At 36.4% G+C, this 21,339-nt stretch overlaps 1 protein-coding gene across 1 annotated transcript in view; it reads right to left on the reverse strand.

Moving 5' to 3' along the window:
* The window catches only part of DPYD (dihydropyrimidine dehydrogenase), an 808,008-nt gene that overhangs the window by 200,061 nt on the left and 586,608 nt on the right, over positions 1-21,339 (reverse strand). The window contains exons 17-18 of the mRNA XM_007169549.2: positions 10,345-10,465; positions 9,410-9,529 (exon numbers count right to left, since the gene is read on the reverse strand). Coding sequence (XP_007169611.1) covers positions 9,410-9,529; positions 10,345-10,465 — 241 coding nt within the window. The remainder of the gene's footprint in view (positions 1-9,409; positions 9,530-10,344; positions 10,466-21,339) is intronic.

Genomic DNA, 21,339 nt, shown 5'->3' on the forward strand with positions numbered 1-21,339 from the left:
TATGATATTATAAAACTCTTTCCACTCTAAAATTAAAATTATTTAGATGAACAAGGACTTTCAATGTTCACATCTACAAATAAAAGCAGGACAGAATGATGCTGAACCTGGGCATTTTTAGGTATAACATGCATCAATGGATACATGACCAGATTTTTTTTAAAAAGCCATATTTTCTCATTAAGAAACACATTTCCAATAAAATTAGTTTCATGTTGAAAAATAATCAAAACTTATAATACATTTATATTATTATGATAAAGTATAAATTTTAAAGTCTAACAATATGAAAGAAAAAACATTTATCATTTAAAGTCTTAACCCAGAAATTTCAAAAATATAAATGTCCAGTTATAGACATATATTTTGTTAAAGACAAATTCCATAGAGGGGCTTATAAAAGAAGTTCAACTTAAAAATATATGAAAACAGAATAAAATAGAATAAAATCTGGTGAGAAGTTCAATTAAAAATATTAGTTCAAGGGAAAAAAACCTATGTAAAACTTTCAACTATTATTTAGAGCTTGTTTATGTATTTTTAAATAAGATGACGAGTATAAAGTCACTGGTCTTTAGACTCTATTAGGTTTATTTACAAGAATGATGTAGCAATTTCATTTTAAGAATTAATATTTGCAGAACTCGGGAAATTCTGTCTTTTGCTATCAAGTAAACTTATAGCCAAAATTTGTAAAGGTCAACCTAAAATGAGTGAAGGGTACATGGTATATAATTTTTTTAAATGTGGGGTATTTGTGAGCATAAAAATTTGAAGACCACAGACATAATATGTATAGAATCCTTAGTATACTTTCTGCACCAAACTGAATCAAAGTGCTGGACTTTTTGCAAAAGCATAGCAAAGAGGTTAAGCTGGCCTGACCAGATTCCTTTGCCTCCTCTATTCCAATCCTAACTCTTCCTGTACGATCACTCCTGTATCATCTTGGCAGTCTGTACCTTTAATGCATCAGATACTGCATGGGTCTCTCAAAGGTTTACCATGCCCTACACTTAAGGACCTCTTGGAACTTATCAGGTATTCACATGATACAAAATTGTCTGGGCTGCACACCAGGACACGCCTCTATCCAAGAAGGCTGTAGGCAGCTTCCATGGTTGATGAGCATTATGGCAAACAGGCTATAAACATGACTTTGGAAGACTCTCAGTGCATAGTGTAATCATGCAAACAGCAGGGATACTGTACACTGAAATAGCTTATCTCCGCAACATTGGTTATCTCCTTCCTTTTACTGATAAAAGGATACCATTGTATGGGGATGACAGGAAAGAAGTAAGTGAAGAGAGAACAGAAGGCTACCAATACTGTTGTCTTCTATATATTTTCTTTTTTAAAGTGGGATGAATATCAGGAGTCCCACTTTTTTTTTTTTTTAATTTATTTATTTATGGCTGTGTTGGGTCTTCGTTTCTGTGCGACGGCTTTCTCTAGTTGTGGCAAGCGGGGGCCACTCTTCATCGCAGTGCGCGGGCCTCTCACTATCGCGGCCTCTCTTGTTGCGGAGCACAGGCTCCAGAAGCGCAGGCTCAGTAATTGTGGCTCACGGGCCCAGCTGCTCTGCGGCATGTGGGATCTTCCTAGACCAGGGCTCGAACCCGTGTCCCCTGCATTAGCAGGCAGATTCTCAACCACTGCGCCACCAGGGAAGCCCTGTCTTCTATATTTTAAGAGTCTGAGAAAGTAACTAGGTTCATTGATATTTAAGTGCTTGTCCTGGGAGAAAACTGTTATTATTCAGTATGTTAGTGTCTGCACAAAGTCAAAAAGGAAAACATAATATTTCACAGTCGTGAGCTTAATTTTTTTACCCTTGTCTACCTCTGACACCTTCAAAGGATTACTAATATCCATAAATTGTCTTTAGTGGCACTCAGAATGGATTCTCTTCACATAAACAATGGTTTGCAATCAACATTTAATCTGGAATGGGGTGACATATTCTTTCTATTCTGAAACATCAAATATTGTGCTCTATACTTTTTCTAGGAATTAATTCTGACCTTATTAACTACAGTTTGTTTCAGATACTTAACTGTGGGCAGAGATTCTGCATTTATTTATAGAATACCATGATTCTCTAATTTTACCTTGGATTAAAGCCTTTTAAGTTATTTGAGAAGTAAGTTATTCAAACCAAAATGCTCAGTGACACTAACTGTACTTCATCTACTGTTCACTGCATATTCTCAGGCCCTCCCATACTTATGTATCAGAAATTCAAGAGGAAGACTCCAGCAATCTGTATTCTAATAAGTCCTCCAGGTACACATTAAAGTTTGAGAACCACTGATCTCCTGGAGTCTCACCTCACCAGCAGGACTTCCATAAGTAAAAACTGGCTACAGTTTAGAAGTTAAACAGAAATATTTCCTTTATCAACATTCATGAATCCTGATACATAAAGGAATCATATATACAAATCTTAAGTCCAACAATTAAGGGTTAATCTATTTTCTATTATGTGATCAGGCATTTGCTTCTAGAGGGTTTCAAGATCTTTAACTACTGAGAACCAATGACATTTTGATAGTTCTCTAGATGTTAGGAATAAATGTGTTAGCTTTATAGTCAGAGTTTGCTGGAGAGTTTGGACCAATGTTTATGGATTTAAACCGATGAATGGATAAAGATGGTGAAGAATCTCATTCTAATCATGCCCTCCTTTCCTAATTTCCCTTTTCACTGTTTGGTCTTCTTCCCCTTTTCCTTAGGGAGCCGAGTGATTGATAGCCTAATCCAATGACTGTATTACAGCTGCCTCAACTAGGACTCTTTTCCTTATCATTAGCAGTTAGCCTATGGTTAAATTCACAGCTCACTGCTTGGTACAGCCCCTGAGATTTAAGGGTCTGGCCTTTAGAAAATATTTAACATACAACTGAAATCTTGACATACTGAGAACTCAGTTCTCTGCAAGTCTTCTTTAATTAATCCAATGTACTGTACCATTGTTCTGTATGAGAGTGTGACATGGTGAACTGTTCCTGAAGCTTACAGGGATGTGTGGCTCTAAATTAAACAGTCACTCACATGTACCTACACTGATTTTCAGTACAGAAGATATGCATGAATCTGTGAATATTTAAATTCAAGCTCAAACAGTGACAAAATACTCTCTAGTTTTACTTTCATAATAGAACCTTTTTGATTAATTTCAAGCTTGAAATCTTTCTTTATGAAAACACACACACACACACAGAAGAAAGAAATTTAATAATTCATTACCACTGCTGCAAAGGTAAGTTTTCTTAATATGCTTGTCAGTGTCCTTTAGTTTACGAAGTCTATCAAATATTTTCTTAGGAGCTGGTAACAGACATTACTTTATTTTCCTAATTTTGAACAAAGAAAACATATATACTATCCAGATACCCAAGAATTTTTTGGCTCTTAAACATCATTCGATTTTATCATTTATCTGCAGTTATTTTAAAATACCTAAGGAAAGAATATAGACCTTGATCTATGCTTTAAACCTTTGCCCTTGCTCCAGTCTGTCAATGAGCTGTAAGCGTCTATGAATATGGCAGCTGAGTCCCAGATGAAAAATTATGCATCTCATAAACTGCTATTCTGCTGAAATGTCAAGCCAAGGAAAGGCTGTACCTCAAACTCAGCACTTGGCATTTTCCTTCTGTCTGCTTTGTTGCCGTGAAGCAAACACGAGCAGTGAGGATCTGTGTAGGGCAGGTAGCAGGCGAGCTCACTGTCAAAAATCTATTATTAGGGCTCTGATCTCCTGCATAGACCAACGACGGCCAAACAGTGAGAAACTCCGGCTTCGGGAAAAGCAATATAATGCAGAAGGGGATTCTTTGTCAACCTGTACATGAATATATCCAAATAAGCATGATTTAAATGAGAATAGTTCTAATGGTGAGCTCCTCTCAACTAAACTGATAATTTATAATGAAAATTGTAATTCAACATCTTTATTTGATATGCCTACTTTTGACTATTCTGCAAATATAGTACATATATTTATATAACAAGTTCTTTAAGAATTTGATCAGTTAAACTTGTGATAGTCTAAGAATGTTTTTACATATGTGAATAATAGACGAATTTTTTGCATTATGTTGGTACATATAAAAAAAGAAAATAGATAAGTGAGTATAAAATGGAAGGCTCTCCTTTTAATTATTCTTTTTGGCATGATTTATTACTGCTTTTTTATTCATTTAAATATTATCTTTAACAGATTATTTTAGATATTTCAGTATTAAAATCTAAGCTCTTATTGATAAAGATGGTTACAATAGATAGCTGAAATTTTATGACGGATAGTAGGTGTGTTTTTCTGAAAGGATTTTATGCATCAGGAATCATGTGATTGACACATAAAAAAATCCAGCCCATTAAAAACTACTTCCCATAAAAAATATCAGTACTGCATTTTTATATAATTGTAACATATAGTATAAGAACTTAAAGCAATCTTACCAAAATTTTCAGTTGCTTGCATGTGTGAAAATAGTTATTCAAAGCAAAATGTAACTGAAACTTCTGAGTTTCCAATCTAGTGTATGTTTTGTCATCTTCTCCATATTACACAATAGTCACTAATAAATACAACAAAATAAGTTTAAGTTTATGCTTAGAGCGGGTTTCATTGGATTTGTGTTTATGTAGTGCCCAGTAGCTGAGGGCATGCTGCTAAGTCCCGGCAACTCTTGAGTAACTATTTTAAAGACAAACATAAAATATGCAGTGTGGAGCCAATGCTTAAGATTCTTTTTTAAGCTACTATTGATACATTATTGATACATCGATTCCCTCAAGTTTTCTGAACTATACACTTTGTACTCATTTCTAGCCCTACATTGTCACAGAGTTACAAATTACTAGCAAATTTCTAACTTGCACCTTCTTTTATTGGTAATTCCCATGTTGATTTTACAAAGAAAACACCCTTAGGCTTGTAACTATAAGAGCTCAGTTAGTGTGCATTGTCCAATAGCCCACATAGCTAGATTTCAAATCATATATCATTTATTTGTAGAATGTAAGAGCATTTATGGAGTATACTATTATCATTTGTTGAGAAATACACAATCATTTCTTAACCTCTGTAATATCCTTCACATGATTAGTAAAATATGGGTTCCTGAAACATATTAGTAAACCCATATTAGTAAAATATGGGTTCTGTTTTTGATGAATTATTCAGAAATCAGTATAAAGTTTATAAGTATTAGTAGTGAGTAATAATAGTGTTCTACTGTTTTAACTAAGTTGATACAGAATCAATAATTTCAAACATCTAAAATTTGAAATTGAGGACAAGAATTTCCCTTTTTTGATAAAACAAATTTAGCAAATAAAATAATTTAAAACGAGTTAATTTTTCAACCTTGTAGAAAGTAAATTATATTGAGCCTAAAGTATCTATCATCATCTCAAAGTGCCTTCTGCAGAGACATTTCAGAACTTTTCCCTATATGTGGGTGTGTGTGTATGTGTTTTCATGTAAAACAAACGAAATATGTGCGGGACAACGGAATAACAACAAACCTAAGGAATATGCCCATCCCCCATTAATAAAAAGAACCTTTTAAAGCACAATAAGGAACAATAACAAAAACTCCTTCAAATGAGTTTACCCCATTGCATGATTACTATTTCTCCCGATGCAGCTATAAGTGAATAAAAGTTATCCTTGTGAAGTCAGTTGCAAGAAAGACATATCTTTAGTTATGCCATGCAGGACTCATTTTTAACCATCTCTAAAAGAATCTTATCTACAGGGAGGACTTCATGTGAAAATGTCCCACCACAGCTGGATAACACCATTTATACAGGTGATAGTAATCACGGAGTTAGGGGCCAGCTTAAGACACCATTATTATTTGGGGACAAGGTCAAGAAAAGTGTCAAAATCTGAAACTAAATCAAGAAAAAAAATTACCAAACTAAAACTAGGTAAAATAATGAGTAATCCACTTGAGGACAGAGTTTATAAATAATGTTCCTGATGAGATTAGTGTTCCTTCTAACCAAATAAATAAAGCCAAGGAATTTTCTCCCCTTCTCCACAAAAAAAAAACAACAACAATAATTTATTCAACTGTGTAGTGATACATGAACTAATTGCTGTTTGATGTTAAAAAGTGTTCTGCATGGATTCTAGAAAAAAAGAAAGTTAGGTGGTAACAACTTACAGTATTATGTTTCTACTGTCCAAAGAAAAGTAGAGAATATTGATTCTTTAGAGGCAATGATTTAGACAGAAGTACTTGTATGGTGGAGAGCTTAATTAGTCATCCTAGTTTCATGAAAATATTCCTTATGAATACTGAACAAGCTTTCTTTTGATACTGTTCTCACTATGAAATCTCCTTTAATAGACTCCTACTGTTATCACAAATCTTGCCAGGTATTTCTCCTACAATTAAAATTTAGGTTTATAAGTCATTTTACTATGACTTTGATTCCTGTGTTTGACCACCTTCCCCACTCCAATAACCTACAGGTGAGTTGGAAAATGCAGTTTCTAAAATAACAAAGCTGAGGATAAGACCTTGGAATGAAGTCCTAACTCTTCCTCTTGATACAAATTTTAAACTTCAACAAGTAGAAGTTACGTCACTTAATGACTTCTACAGGCATAATGACATCTTTTATTTAACAAAGAGACCTCCCTCTAAAACAGCAGCTTTCTGACATTTTTTTTTCAAACATCTTTATTGAAGTATAATTGCCTTACAATAGTGTGTTAGCATCTGCTTTGACATTTTTGAAGTTAACCACAATAAAAAATTCATTTTACATCATGACCTAGTATAGAAATATATATATGTGCACATTACATGTATAACTAAAAAAAAGATGTTTGACCCGTTTTTATCCCAACTGTGTGCAAAGCCTTCTGAGAGTTTTTTCTGTTCTATTTCATTAAAATAAAAAATTTGTTCAGAGTTCATTAAGCTTGATTCCATAATACACTCATAAATTGGGAACCAAAGTTTGAGAAACATTGCTTTAGAATACTCTAGAATCCAGACTGATCATATTTGAAATAATTAAACTGACATTCCTTAGCTGAGGTTCTGTTTTTGAAGCTAGTCACTGCACCTTACTAGCTAATATGTTTTAAAAGAAGGGCATTACTGAAATGTGACCATTGTTCTATAGCACGTGCCCTACTCTAGTTCCTCACCATTTCCCCATTGAAACAAAACAAAATATTCATTTCAAATAGCAGGGATCTTATTCTGAGAAAAAAAAAAAAAAAAAAAAAGACTGACAGAGAGCTAGAAAGTATTGAAAGAGAAAAATAGCCTTCCCTGGTAATGAAAAGTATGTACTGTATTTCAGGTGGCTATCCAAAATTGAACTCTTTTTAGCTTTCACTTAAAAAAAAAAAATCTATGATTCAAGCAGCTCTTCTAAAAGTAGATATTCCAGTGTTCTGAGAGAACACTTGGGTAAGTATTAGCACTGTGCTGTGGGAATATTTTTTTTAAATTTTGTAAAAATACCTGGCATATTTTGTGTAGTTTTCTATATTGAAGCAGCATTATTGATAAAACTAGGAATGGTATTTAGCCATTTTGATATTTTCATCACTCCTAAAATTTGAAGCCATTTTTATTTAACACATTTTGTTAGGCTAGGTTTTGCTATAACTCATTCTGAAGGTACTTTGTTATAGAACTTACTCTGTCCTAAAATATATTATCATTGCCTGTTTAAACTGCTTTTCAGATTATATTACTTTTAAATTAAAGCAAACATTGCTTTAAAGGAGAAAAACTATTAATTTTGTCGATATGGAGAGAGTCTATTTTCAAAACAAATTGTTTATAATGTGAAGGGACTTAATATAGAACCTATTAGAAATGAGGTACAAACCCTTAAAAATGTTAGGGACATTTTGTTGTTTAAAATGAAAGTTCTACCCAGGCTTGGTTGAGTTTATAACCCAAGTGAATATTTATAGATGAATTTATAAATCTTAGAAATAGAGTTTTATGGAAATGTTAACGGGCCCTGAGGTACAGCTAAACTTGTTTGCAGATACTGCTATAATTTCCAGTGTGTGTATGCTTAAAAGACTGCAACACAAAAGACTTTTTCTAATGCTGTAATTCCATCAGTTTATTAGACTGAGTTATGGTATGGGAGAATATTCAGAAACTGCAGCTTAAATGAGAAAACGTGAATGGTGCTACTTATATAAAATACTACTGCAATAGTTCTTTTATTAATTTTTAATGTTCAGCACCCTCTGTGACCTCCTTTATTCTCTTGCTGTCAACATGGCAGGCTGGAAAAATTGAAATGGGCTGACAGAAAACATAGTGCACGTTACAGCCCAACTCTGGAATCTCTCGACTCTCTTTCTGAGACACATGCTAACTTGCTCCATGTTATTCTGCATTACAATAATATTTAAGGCCCTGTTTGATAGCTCTTGATAAAAGGGAGTTCTGTCTGGACCCTGAGCAGGTGCTCCTCGTCAGCCTTCCTTTCTGACATTGTGGGAATGGCATTCAATTAAAAGCAGAATATACTATTTTTTTTTTTTTTTTAAATCATGGCTCATAGGCACACTTCACGCTCTCAAAACATAATACCTCAGCATGGAGAGAGCTTTATTTGTGTCTATGCAGCCTCTTCCAAAAGCACATTTTGGTCTGATTCAGCAATGCTTTTCTTGAACAGTGGGACACTGCTATGTTATGTATATTTACCACTGTCTCTATCACCAAGGAGACTAATCCCCATACCAGTACAGTCAAGAACCTCACAGCATTGTCTTTGCAAGACCAAGTTCATGTTGTCACAGCAACAGAGTGCACAGGGCAAAGATATTGAACAGGACTTTGGGATTAAAGCTTCTCTTTCTGTTTCAAATCCAAGTGTTTTATGATGAGAAAAAGTGTGCAAAGGTATGAGGTCTGCAAATATCTTGTCAGCTGAAGCTATAAGTGTAATGTTTTAATGATTTATTTCACAGTTGTGAAGGTGAGATTTTTGAAGAAGGGAGATTTCAAACTTCTAGGAAGACTGGAAACTAACCCAGACTATGAAAAAAGATATTAAAATCAGGGTGCTTATATTCTTCTTTTAGAAGGCCTTGTTATTAGCCTTTACTAATTAATGATGAGACAGTTGTGACCATGAGAAATGCTGAGTAATGCACAGACTGCAAGAGAATAGCATTTGTATGAAACCCTATCTTGGTGTACCCTCCTCTGGTGCTATCAGTCACTGGATCCATCTGTTCCATCTGTCGTAACTATTAGGAGTTTTGACCAGCGGTGAGTTATAAGAATTTGGGATCATCAAAGGCACAATATTCTTGCTTGTAACACGACCTCTTGATTTTTCACCAACCTCCAAGGAAGCAAACATGCAAGGAGAGGGTAACACTTACCGGACACTCCTCCATACGTAGTCCGTTTCCCAGTGCCCACTGCTGGCCAGGGTGTGCCATCGGCTTTTAATCCCATGAGACCTGAGACCGTGTTGGTGGCTGTAACACCGTCTGCGCCACCTATGAAAAACACAACACTTTTCTGCAGTTCTTAAAGGGACGATTGCTAAAACCCATTCAAGCCCACACAACCCAGAAAAATGCACACTCTACTTCCTCTTGAGAACATTTCCTCCCCTCAAATACATTCACTAATTTCATTCCTATAATTATACTTAAAATGCTAGACATAAAAATTTTTAATTACCACCACTTTATTTTTCCAATTATTATACAGATTTGTGGATGCCAAATGTTTTGTACTCAGTGTTATTTTCCAGGTAATTTACAATATCTTTACAAATCAGGATGCAATTTCTATCGGATAGCACACAAGCATATATGATTTGTAAAATCATGCATTGACTGTATGATTTATGTATTCAAGATATTTATGGAGCGTGTGTTTAAGGCAGTGTACTAGATCCCATCAAATATAAAGGGAACTCATAAGAAATTTCACCTGTGGAAGCAGCTATCTTTTTAAAAAGTTTCATTAAAGGTTCAGGTGCTATTGCTGGACTGTTATATTGTGAAGTCATTCATTTTGGAGTGGTTTGTTGTGACTGTGGCTTCGTTTCATAATTGTTTGTGTGTAAACCAGGTGTTTATTAGGAAAAATGATAGATATTCTTGTATTCCCGGGCCACTTACTAGCTTGAGTATAGGTATGGATCCGTTACATTTGTGAGGTCAAGCGCTCAATTTAATACTTTTCTTAAAGTTTAAAGAGAGATATGCACATATATTTGTGGATAAAGATATACTTTAGTATGGCTATGAAATTTAGGCCCATACTTACATAATGAGGCAATTGATGTAAGTCAGGTTCTTACCTTCCTTTGCAGCTCTGGCGATGCTTACGATATCAGTGACATTTGGGGTCAACTTGGCAAAAAAAGGAATCTGAACAGCTTGCCTAACCCAGCGACAGATGTTTCGCACCAGCTCTGGATCCTGTTCAAATAGGTCAGTTAAATATAGAACATAATTAAAGAATTGTGATCAAAATGTGTGCTGGAACAACAGCAAAGCTGGAGATGTGCAAGACAAATCCAACTTGACAATGAGCAACATGATATATTTCTCAAATTCCTCCTCAGTATTACATCTAGACTCATTAGGGAACTAAGGTTAACACACTTCAAGTGAACTGCAAATTCATCACATAAAGGTTAAATTCCTCAAGGGAGCCTTTGGAAAATAAAATTACAAAGAACCAAATGGAAGAAAGTGTTTCCCACTTCCAGTTAAATAATGTCAGAAATAAAACATAAACTTCTGGTGATAAGTTTGGGAACCATTACAGAATTTCTAACGACCTCACTGGTTTAAGCCTAACAAAAATATTTGAATAGCTGACTCCCATGTGAATGGTATGAAATCTAAAGTCTATTGTTTTCATTATTAGAAGACTTAGTCTTGTTGAAGTGTATTCAAAAGAAAATATGTGACTTCCTAATCAATTTAATTATGGTATATAGTATATGCTAATATGGGATAATTCAGCCTTAGGTTACACAGGATCTGATCAGTAACTTTAGCTTACTTTTGCAAATGTTGCCAAGAGCTGTGTAGCACTTTTCAACATTGGTCAACTTGAAAGAATTGATCAAAATGACAAGAATGAAACAAAATATCAAACGCTCATTTTTAAAAGCAAGGAATAGATGTTTTCCTGCCCTGTTTCTTGTGATTTTTCAGGCTTCTATTTTCTCATGGGACAAGTATCATTTAGAGGGCAATCACCTATCCTTTCCATTGAAAATAACTTAGCAGTAGTAATGTTCTTTGATTTCAACACATACAATAGTCCTTTTTTTTCATTACTTTTAGTGCAAAATTTATTCTGACAGGTACTGATAATGTGCTTTGATAAATTACATTAAAATATGCAATAGCAATTCATTATTGAACTTGGTAATATTATCTTAGGAAGTTAAAATGCTTTTTTTAAAAAATAAAAGATCCACCCAGAAAAATGCATATATTTAAACTATGAAACAGTAGGCAAGAATTTCATTTGTAATTAATATTTTTACATTTAAGAAAGTTGCTCTTTGCATTTTAACCTTTCGAATTCTTTTAAGATGAGATTTCTAATGTTATAACCTTTAGAAAGAACCTTTTCACTTAGGTTTAATGTATCTTGATCAGTCATCTTGTATTACTCTACAAGTTACGTGTTTGTGTGCTAAGACACTGTGATGAGGTAATTTCTTTCGATTGTTATTGTCGCTATTCAGCAAAACTAATAATTTCAACAAGAAATCTTTGACTTGGCTTGTTCTCTTTTCAGAACAGTAATTTCTTCATTAAACATAAATATTAAAAAAGCACTATATGGAATGCTCTACAGGGCATACTGTGTATTATGAATAGTAAAATCTGGAGACTTAGCTGTACAAATTCTAACTCATGAAAATGGAGATCTGCCCCTGCCCATGCAATGTTCATGAAATATTTATAACCACTGCATTGGCATTATGAAGACAGTTGCATCTTTGTGACTTTCATTTTTAAGTTATGAATTTCCATGGGACTTCTTAGCCTAGAAATGACAGTAACTCTAGATGACATCAATTGCATGTCCTTTGTGAAAGCTCTCTTTAAGGTAGAATTTGCCGATAATTTAAAGATCACTTGAATTGCATAATACATGGAAGGTAGCCTGATAAGAATTAGTAAAACAAATTTAAAATATTATCTGGTTCCGGGGGCTTCCCTGGTGGCGCAGTGGTTGAGGATCTGCCTGCTAATGCAGGGGACACGGGTTCGGGCCCTGGTCTGGGAAGATCCCACGTGCCGCGGAGCAGCTGGGCCCGTGAGCCACAGCTACTGAGCCTGCGCGTCTGGAGCCTGTGCCCCGCAACGGGAGGGGCCGCGATAGTGAAAGGCCCGCGCACCGCGATGAAGAGCGGTCCCCGCACCGCGATGAAGAGTGGCCCCCACTTGCCGTAACCAGAGAAAGCCCTCGCACGAACTGAAGACCCAACACAGCCAAAAATAAATAAATAAATAAATAAATAAAGTAGCTATAAAAAAAATTAAAAAAAAAAAAAATTATCTGGTTCCAATAGAGTAAAGACTAATAATCTGATATAGGTTTCTAAGTGGCTTTCAATACTATTGACCACCGTGTCTTTATGTTTACTTTGAACATCTGTCACACTTTTTTCTGTTGATTCTCACTAGTTGAATACTTTAAATGGATGCCTCAATACATTGTTTAACAATTTGAAATTTGTTCAGAGTTTTTCAGTTTTTGTAAAAAAATATGGTCCATTGGTTACCTTTATTTACTTGAATCATCTGCTATTTTGAGATACCACAGTTTAATCCTCCGATAGTTCTATGTGTAAGGTTTATGGTGTTCAGATATATTTTACCTGTCTTCATACTCAGTTAAACCAGCTGTTTACTAATCCTCATACCCAGCTGAAACACAATTTGATTACCTGAGAATTTTAAAGACAACTTATAGCCAACATTATTGTAAAAATTATTGACTGTTCCATAAATTGCAAAGTTTTGTTTGACAGGCATAATAGGGAATATTCTAATACAAATAGAAATGTGGTGAGGCTAATAACATGAAAAAATGAACCTGTATACTTTGGGGAAACTATTCACACATTCCTAATTTCCTCACATTTTTGATATGAATGATCGAGATCTAAAAACAATTAATAGTGCTTCTGCATCTTGACGTTCTCATTTGCTAGTGATAGCATCAGGTGGCATTGCCCTTCCTAACAAGCCAATTTTTAGAATCTTATTGAAATGAATAAATTTTAGACAATTTCTAATTCTCCCCTCCAAAAAGTCTTCAGAATAGGAAATACACAAAGTTACTACAACCTCTCAGACAGAGACTTTAACATTATCCACATCAACAAAAATTAAATAAAAGAAGACAATTCTGGACTGCTTTTCTACTTCTAGGCATATAACATTGTAGGCACTCAAAAAAATTTGTTGTGTCAATGAAAGAAGACTAAATGAAAACTTGGCAGATTTTCAATTTATTTCTTTACGTATCCGTCAATTTATAGATTATGTTTGGGTTTAAGAAAAACACAAATATATTTTATGATAGATACTGTCTAAAAGGGTGAAATTCACTAAGACTTCTTTACAAAGCAGGAAAAATTCTGAAGAAAAATGGTAGATAATCACGGAAAAAAGAACAGCTTAACAAGTCTTTTAAAGTGTCTAGCCCACAAAAAGCCCACCTGTATCACCAATTTTTTACTGGCTCTTCCTGCAGATATTCATAATGCCCATCCATGATCATGATTTGTAATCTCTCCCACAGCAACTGCTTGTGTGTGTGTGTGTGTGTGTATATACTACTTTAATACCTGTTAACCCTTTTGTTATTTATATGATCACCAAAGAAAGCTGTGAGGGAGCAGAATGGATTTTCCTGTGATGGAGCAGAATGGGTTTTCCTGTGATGGAGGTGTGTGATATTACTAGCAAGAAAGCAGTGAAGCCCTTAAAGGAATGAGTGACAGGTCTGGGGAGCACGTGGTGTTCTTGGGGGTACTACATGACGTGAAGGTAACAGATCAAGCTTGTGAGGTGCTAAGAAGAGGATAAAAGCAAACTAGAGATAAATGTGGCCTCTGACAATTTTAATGAGGAGCAATCCTGTGTCTGTCTGCAATTAATACACTCTGGAATAGATTCCTATGAAAACCAAACAACAGTGACAACAGCAGAAAGCAGAAAATGTAGTTCTGAGCAGATTGTTTGTTGCAGAAATTTCCATTGTCCAAAACTGGCTGCTTTTAAAGCTTAATTTTCTATCTGGGCCACAAGATAATAATTTTTAATTCTAGTAACTAGCATGTCTCTAGTTACACATTAAGGGGGTTCTATATATGATGCACCCTGCTGCTTTTGAGGACCCTTAGATGACCTCTCCATTGTAGGACAGGTATTTTCACCAATTACCTAGGGCATCAAATTTCACTGATTTCATGCCCTGTACAGAGGAATAAGCACTAGAGAATGAGATTGTGAGAATTTCTTGATAAGTTAAATTACTAGTGAAATTTTTGACTTTGAGAAACATTTTCTCCAATTTCCCTGGTAATTTCCACTCTGCACAATTCTTTTCAAAATGGCTTTCTTAGAAGGTGGCATTTCGATGAACTCACTGAAAAATTTTACCAGTTATGAAATGTTTTCTACTAAGGAACTCTTAAGTCTTAATTCACATGGCATGCTAGGAAGTAGCTACTAGCATTTTTATGTCCACTTTTCTGATAGACAGAACTAGGGTCCAGAAGATCAATCTGAGTACCTATTTCACCTTCTTAATTTTCTTTCCCATTATCATGTCCTAAACCATCATCTTCTTTAGCAAAATTGCTCCTTAAAGTAAAATGCAGCCATCAATTGTAAACTAGAACTATAAAAGGCTTCTACTTCATTTATACCTGTAAGACTAGCTGTAGCTTCAGAGTAATAGGCAAAAGTGATATATTTATCCTTCTATGTCAGTAAAGTAAGACAGAAAGAGTTAACTACACCAGGTAGAATTATTAGTAAATGCAAAGACTAGGCATCAGAATGGGGATGTTTTTAATTAACTTATATTTTAGCATGTGTCCTTCTCGCACCAGTTTTCCTGATTTAAGAATTCTAACGATGGCATAATCACCTTGGAAAACCGTTTGGCAGTTTCCTCTGAAGGTAAATGTGTACTTACTGATCCATGCAGCAATTCTACTCTGAGTTATATATCCAAGAGACATGAAAATATATATCCACACAAAGACTTGCACACAAAAGTTCATAGCAACTTTTTCAAAATAGCTCCAAATTGGAAACAACTCAAATATCCATTCGTATGTGAATGAAGTGGCATGTCTACACAACGGAATACTATTCATCAATTAAAAAAAAAAAACGAAACTACTGAATCATGTAACAACTTGGACTTAATCAAGGAAACATTATTCTCAGTTAAAGAAGTCCACAAAAGAGTACATGCTGCATGATTACATTTATATGAAATTCCACAAAGGAAAAGCTACGCTGACAGAAAGCAGAGCATTGGTTGCTGTCACTGAGGTTTGGGGATGGGAAAGAGATTAAGTGGGAAAGGGCATAAGGAAATTTTTTAGGGTAATGGAAATGTTCTGTATCTTGATTGTGATGGTATTTACATGAGAGTAGACATTTGTCAACACATATCAAATTCTATACTTAAATGTATTTTTTTCTGTTATAAGTAAATTATACCACCACAAATTTCATTTAGAATTTTAAAATAACTCCAAGGGTGTTCAAATATAAATAGAAAAATTAAAGCCAGTGGCATTCTAGGCAATGTGGGTTCTATCCTTTTAACAAATTTATTTACTGACGACAAGGCACTGCAACTAGCCTATGCTGGAGACAAAGATGAGTGGGACAAGGAGGGCAGAGTCTACTAGGAAGTACAACCCAGGCACATAAATAACATGTATGTTGGATGTTAAGTATAAAAAAGGAGATCCTGATATGCTCTCTTATTTCAGAGTATTTCAGAGCATGTAGCACAGAGTTCAGCACATAGTAGGCACTCAACAAATACTGTCGACTTGATAGAGCTCACATTGCATAAATTAACATTGACTTTCTTATTTCTATTTACTCAGAAGAAACCTGGGAGTATAAAATTACTGGTTCCAAGATAACCTAATAGACAACTGTTTCAGGCACTATGCATTATGTTAGACAATGGTATTAAAGATATATAATACACTATTCTTATTCTTAAAAACAAAACAAAATAAAACACTTCATAATCCAGGGGAGAAATGCATATAACAAACATATAATATGAATATAAAATGCTATAAGTCAATAGCAATGTATCTGTATATGCATATAAAATATTATATATATATATATATATATATATTTTTTTTTTCCTCCACTTCCCTTGTGCTTTAAGTTGAAGATGACACAGAACTAACTGCTTGTGTGTTCTCTCCTCCCCAGGCCCCCGTAGCCTCTTCCATTCTGATTCTTGCTTCAGGCTTTTCTTTCTCTCTCTCTGCCCAGAATGTCCTTCATCTCTTGTCCCTTGGATAACATCACTTCCATCCTACCTCAACACAGGATGGATTAATAAATAATGACTCCCTTTTAAATACTCTCATAATGTTTCTTCATTACTTCATTTATCACAGTGTTTTATAATCATGTTGTTTTTTTTTTCCCCGTCTCTACCAGACTATTAGTCTTTTAGGGGATATATCCTACTCTTTTATCCTGATCCTCTCATGTAGAGTCTAAGACACTAAAGATAATAAATACTGTGTTGAACAAAAGAATGAAGAACTCCTAAATGTGGATCCGATTTCCACAGTGAGCAAGAAAACAATTGTCCCTTCCCCTCAATGGAGCCAAAATTAGCTGGGGATATTAGTAGTTCTTGCTCCATAAGCCAGTGGAATTTGGAAACAAAAAAAATTTTGCTGTTCTCTACCAGCTAGTTGAACTGCTTGGAAGACAGCTGTGCCCCACTGTGGCCCGGCAATCCATTAAAAACTCCCTGAGGTCTCGACTGCCCATGGCCCTTTCTGTCTAAATCTTTAGGATATTGAAGATTTTCCAGTCTGCACTCCTAACCTTGCCTCAAGTCCCAGTCCTTGGTCCCTGGGGCCTGGTGGGGAAGTCTATCCATAGTTGTGCCAGTTAAAGGGAACTTGCATTCCTTTAAATACCTGTGACTATGGTTTAATGCTGCTGTTTCTTCCATTCAGACAGCATCTCCCTAGCGAACCATTCCTCTGATATTCCTAGTGTCAGTGTTCCTCATTCCCACACACTTCGTTTCAGAAGCTTAAACCTTTAACAAATGGATGAGAATTGCCATGAACTATTTAGATAATTCTTAAGAAGTAAGTATTCTTTGAGTCATTATTTTTATCCCCCTGATGACTAACCCCTCTTTATCCCCTCTGGTCCACTAGCCCACTTCTTTATTCCCAAGTGGCAATATAATGATGGAGGTCAGCTCTGAAAACGGTTCAAACTTCAAATCTTCCCCTCCACAATTTGTCCCTATGGAAGCAGATTCAGATTTCCTCAGATTACCCTGATCCTATCTTAATCCCATCTAGAAATCCACTGCCTCAGCTGACCATGGCAATAAAGTTGGAGAAGTACCTGTTCAGTAGTACCTGTTCAATGTACCTGTTCCTGTTCAATGAACAAGTACCTGTTCAATGAACATCTCCTGCTCACAGTTCCATGTGCTATTCTAGCCAATGAGTGTCTTGGGGAGGCTCTTCCTCACAGCACTATTGCTGTCTTATTTATACAAATACCTTGAGTCTCAATTGTAGGAACCCCAAATTATAACAAAACGACCAAACAGAAAAATAGAAACTGATTCTGCAAGTTAAGGGGTCAACTTTTTGAACTGCTGAAGAATTGTATAACCTTTCGCCAGAACTAATGAGTAAATACACTAAGGTGACTTAACTAGGATCCAAAATGTTCTTATGGAGTACACGTAGAAGCAAGCAACTATGACAGACCCAGACATGCACCACTCAGATCCTCCTTCAGGAAAAGACTTGTGTCCAGTTGCTACAGTGTGGTGAGCTGACAACTTCTAACTGGTCACTCCTTCAGATCACCTTCAGCTTTCAAGCTGAGGTTGGGGTCCTCTTGGGGAGGCCCCAGCCAAGACAGCAAAACTGTGGTACAAGGGCCCAGCAATTTCTATCCAACGCAGGATTTCTCTAGTAGGCCATCTTTGCCCTAGGGCTCTCTCTGTTGGGCTGGTGAAGATTCTTCTCATATCTGTTTCAGGGTCTGACTGCTCCCCTTCCCCAATCCTGCTTCATCCCTATTCTTCCCTATTCCTTCCACAAGTGTTACTCCCCAATAAACCTTTTGCACTTCTAACTCCATCTATGTGTCTGATTCCTGGAGGCCTCAGTTCCTTACTTGAATTTTTTAATTCTCTCTGCGATAAGGTTAGGGTGTATTCTAAGAAAGTCAAAGAAGAAAAAGAAACTCACCCAAATGACCCCAGGGTATCTCACTGAGAGAAACTCAAGAAAGCTAAATGGAATCCTAACAAAGCTCTTAAACCCAGCTTTCCTGGAAGGTCCTGGAAACAATCAAGCCTAGTTTACTCAACAATGGACAATATATGCTTCTGGGTAAGAAAGGGTCCAATATCAAGAAGCAGGACTAATTTTTCCCGTGAAAAAGACTGCTTTAAGGGACATAGTAGCAGAAAATGATTGGGTGTCCTCTGTTCAGATACAGTTCAGAGTCATCATTGGAGAGTTTAGATACCTACTTTATCTTTTGATTCAGAACCTGTTGGAAAAGTCACTGCTGTGATGTGGGACACTGGAAATGACTGTGTGAAGTCTACAGATAAAGGAGATGATACCTCTGTGTCTGAAAAGCCAGGTCTACCCATCACGGGAGTATGGCCAGGGGAATCAATGCATATGCTAATGCCTACCCCAGTGCCATATCTCTTGTTGATAAAACAAATTAATAACAACCTCATTAAAAACATCATGAAGAGGTCATCTGGAAACTTCCAGCAGGTGTGTTGGGTCTCTAATATTCTATTCAAAAGTAAGCTTTTGCTTTCATATCCATTCTATTTGCCTGAACTCTTGCATTTCTGGACTTTATCCTTTGCCCACTTCTTTCTGGATAAGACCCCTTTGAGTCCTGATGCTTGCGTGAATTGGCCTGCAGGTGCCCTGTTTGCATCCATATTTGATCCATGACTTATTGGTCAGTTACAGGCAGTCATTCCTTTCTGCTTCACAATGATTTTCCTTCACCTCTGCTGGATATTTCCATCTCTACTTCCCTTTTATCATCTCTCTCCCCACCCAAATGAAGAATGAAGCAGGCTCCATGTCTGTCTTCATAGGCAAAAAATGCCCTTTGAGAACCATACATTGGCCATAGTTCACAGAAATTAAGACACTTCAAAATCCTCTACATTAAAACATTTTTGAAAATGGCTTATTCTTTTTAGCATTCTTTACACTGAGCCCCCCCCCAAAATGCCTTGATCTTTCCTTATATGTGGGGTGTTATTTATTTGTGAATTCAAAGGTTAGTATTGTCCATGATGCAGAAAAAGTGCTGTCCATAGTCTGTTAATGAAGTTATTCAGCATAACCTGAAAAATCTTATATGTGGAGGAATAGGCTATGAACATGCTTTGCTGATACCACCGGTAGGGGTTCAAAATTGTGGACCAGCTGAGCCAAACTGAAACTCAGCAGGCTGCTCCATCACTGCTCAGAACACACCAAAAAGGCTTCAGTGGGTAATGAAGTGCCGGCCATCACTTGCACTTCTGTGTATGGATTCATTTTAGATAAGGGCAAGTAAGTATTTAAGTGTATAACATGGAGTTTTTATTCTTTGCAGACTTTAGGCAGCTTGTCATTTGTTTTCTTAATGCAAAGCATTAGTGTAAGCAGTGTAACAATTGATATTTTATACATCTGTTGGTCTACTCACTTAGCCTATGTTTTTGAGTGCTAGAGTTAGAAAACAACCAGAAGCACAAAACCTCAGTATCTTTATAATCCCCTATTCGTGCGAATGATTGACCGACACAGGGAGGAGACTAGTGTAAAACAGCCTTCTGCCCTGGAGCACCCATGATGCTGATACATTTAAGATGAAGAGAGTCTAGGGAAGCCATGCTTCTGTCCTGGGAACTTTATGAAATCCAAGCAAGAAGGAATAACTGGGCTTCCCTGGTGGCGCAGTGGTTGAGAGTCTGCCTGTCAATGCAGGAGTCGTAGGTTCGAGCCCTGGTCTGGGAGGGTCCCACATGCCGCGGAGCGACTGGGCCCGTGAGCCTCAACTACTGAGCCTGCGCGTCTGGAGCCTGTGCTCCGCAACAAGAGAGGCCGCGATAGTGAGAGGCCTGCGCACCGCGATGAAGAGTGGCACCCGCTTGCCACAACTAGAGAAAGCCCTCGCGCAGAAACGAAGACCCAACACAGCCATAAATAAATAAATAAATAAATAAAATTAAAAAAAAAAAAAGAAGGAATAACTGCTGAGGCAATTTTAAATAACGTAGCAGAGAAAACCTCAATCCCTTGGCAATGAATGGTTTCAGCTAAGGGGAGCTCATCCATAACAAGTTGGTACAGTTCCTTAAGGGATTTCTTCCTACTGCTGCTAGAGGAGCTAGAAAGAAATATCTAGGCCTTTGTTTGTTTTGCCAGCTCATTAGACTGATTTCCCTCTTTGAGCTGAAAAGGATTTGGAGATAACTAAAAGTGGGGTGACTTTATTGAAAAATGTTTGCATGAAAATGTGGGATGGGGAAGATATTAAACATGACCTTTTGTAAGTGTGGTATTAACAAACTCTTGATAAAAAATTCATGGATGTTAGATTTTACCCCAAATTTTGAGCAATCTGAACCTAACTTAATCTTTATCAGTGTATTTATACTCGTGGTTTATAAGAGTACACATCATAAGGTGTGTGTGTGTGGGTGTGTGTGTATGCACATGTGTGTGTAAAAAGAGGATTGTCTATTTTTTTTTAAATTATTTATTTATTTATTTTTATTTATGGCTGTGTTGGGTCCTCGTTTCTGTGCGAGGGCTCTCTCCAGTTGCGGCGAGCGGGGACCACTCTTCATCGCAGTGCGCGGGACCCTCACTGTCGCGGCCTCTCTTGTTGCGGAGCACAGGCTCCAGACACGCAGGCTCAGCAGTTGTGGCACACGGGCCTAGCTGCTCCGCGGCATGTGGGATCCTCCCAGACCAGGGCTCGAACCCGCGTCCCCTGCACTGGCAGGC

The sequence above is a fragment of the Balaenoptera acutorostrata genome, chromosome 1, assembly GCF_949987535.1.
Source record: "Balaenoptera acutorostrata chromosome 1, mBalAcu1.1, whole genome shotgun sequence".
NCBI classification, from domain to species: domain Eukaryota; kingdom Metazoa; phylum Chordata; class Mammalia; order Artiodactyla; family Balaenopteridae; genus Balaenoptera; species Balaenoptera acutorostrata.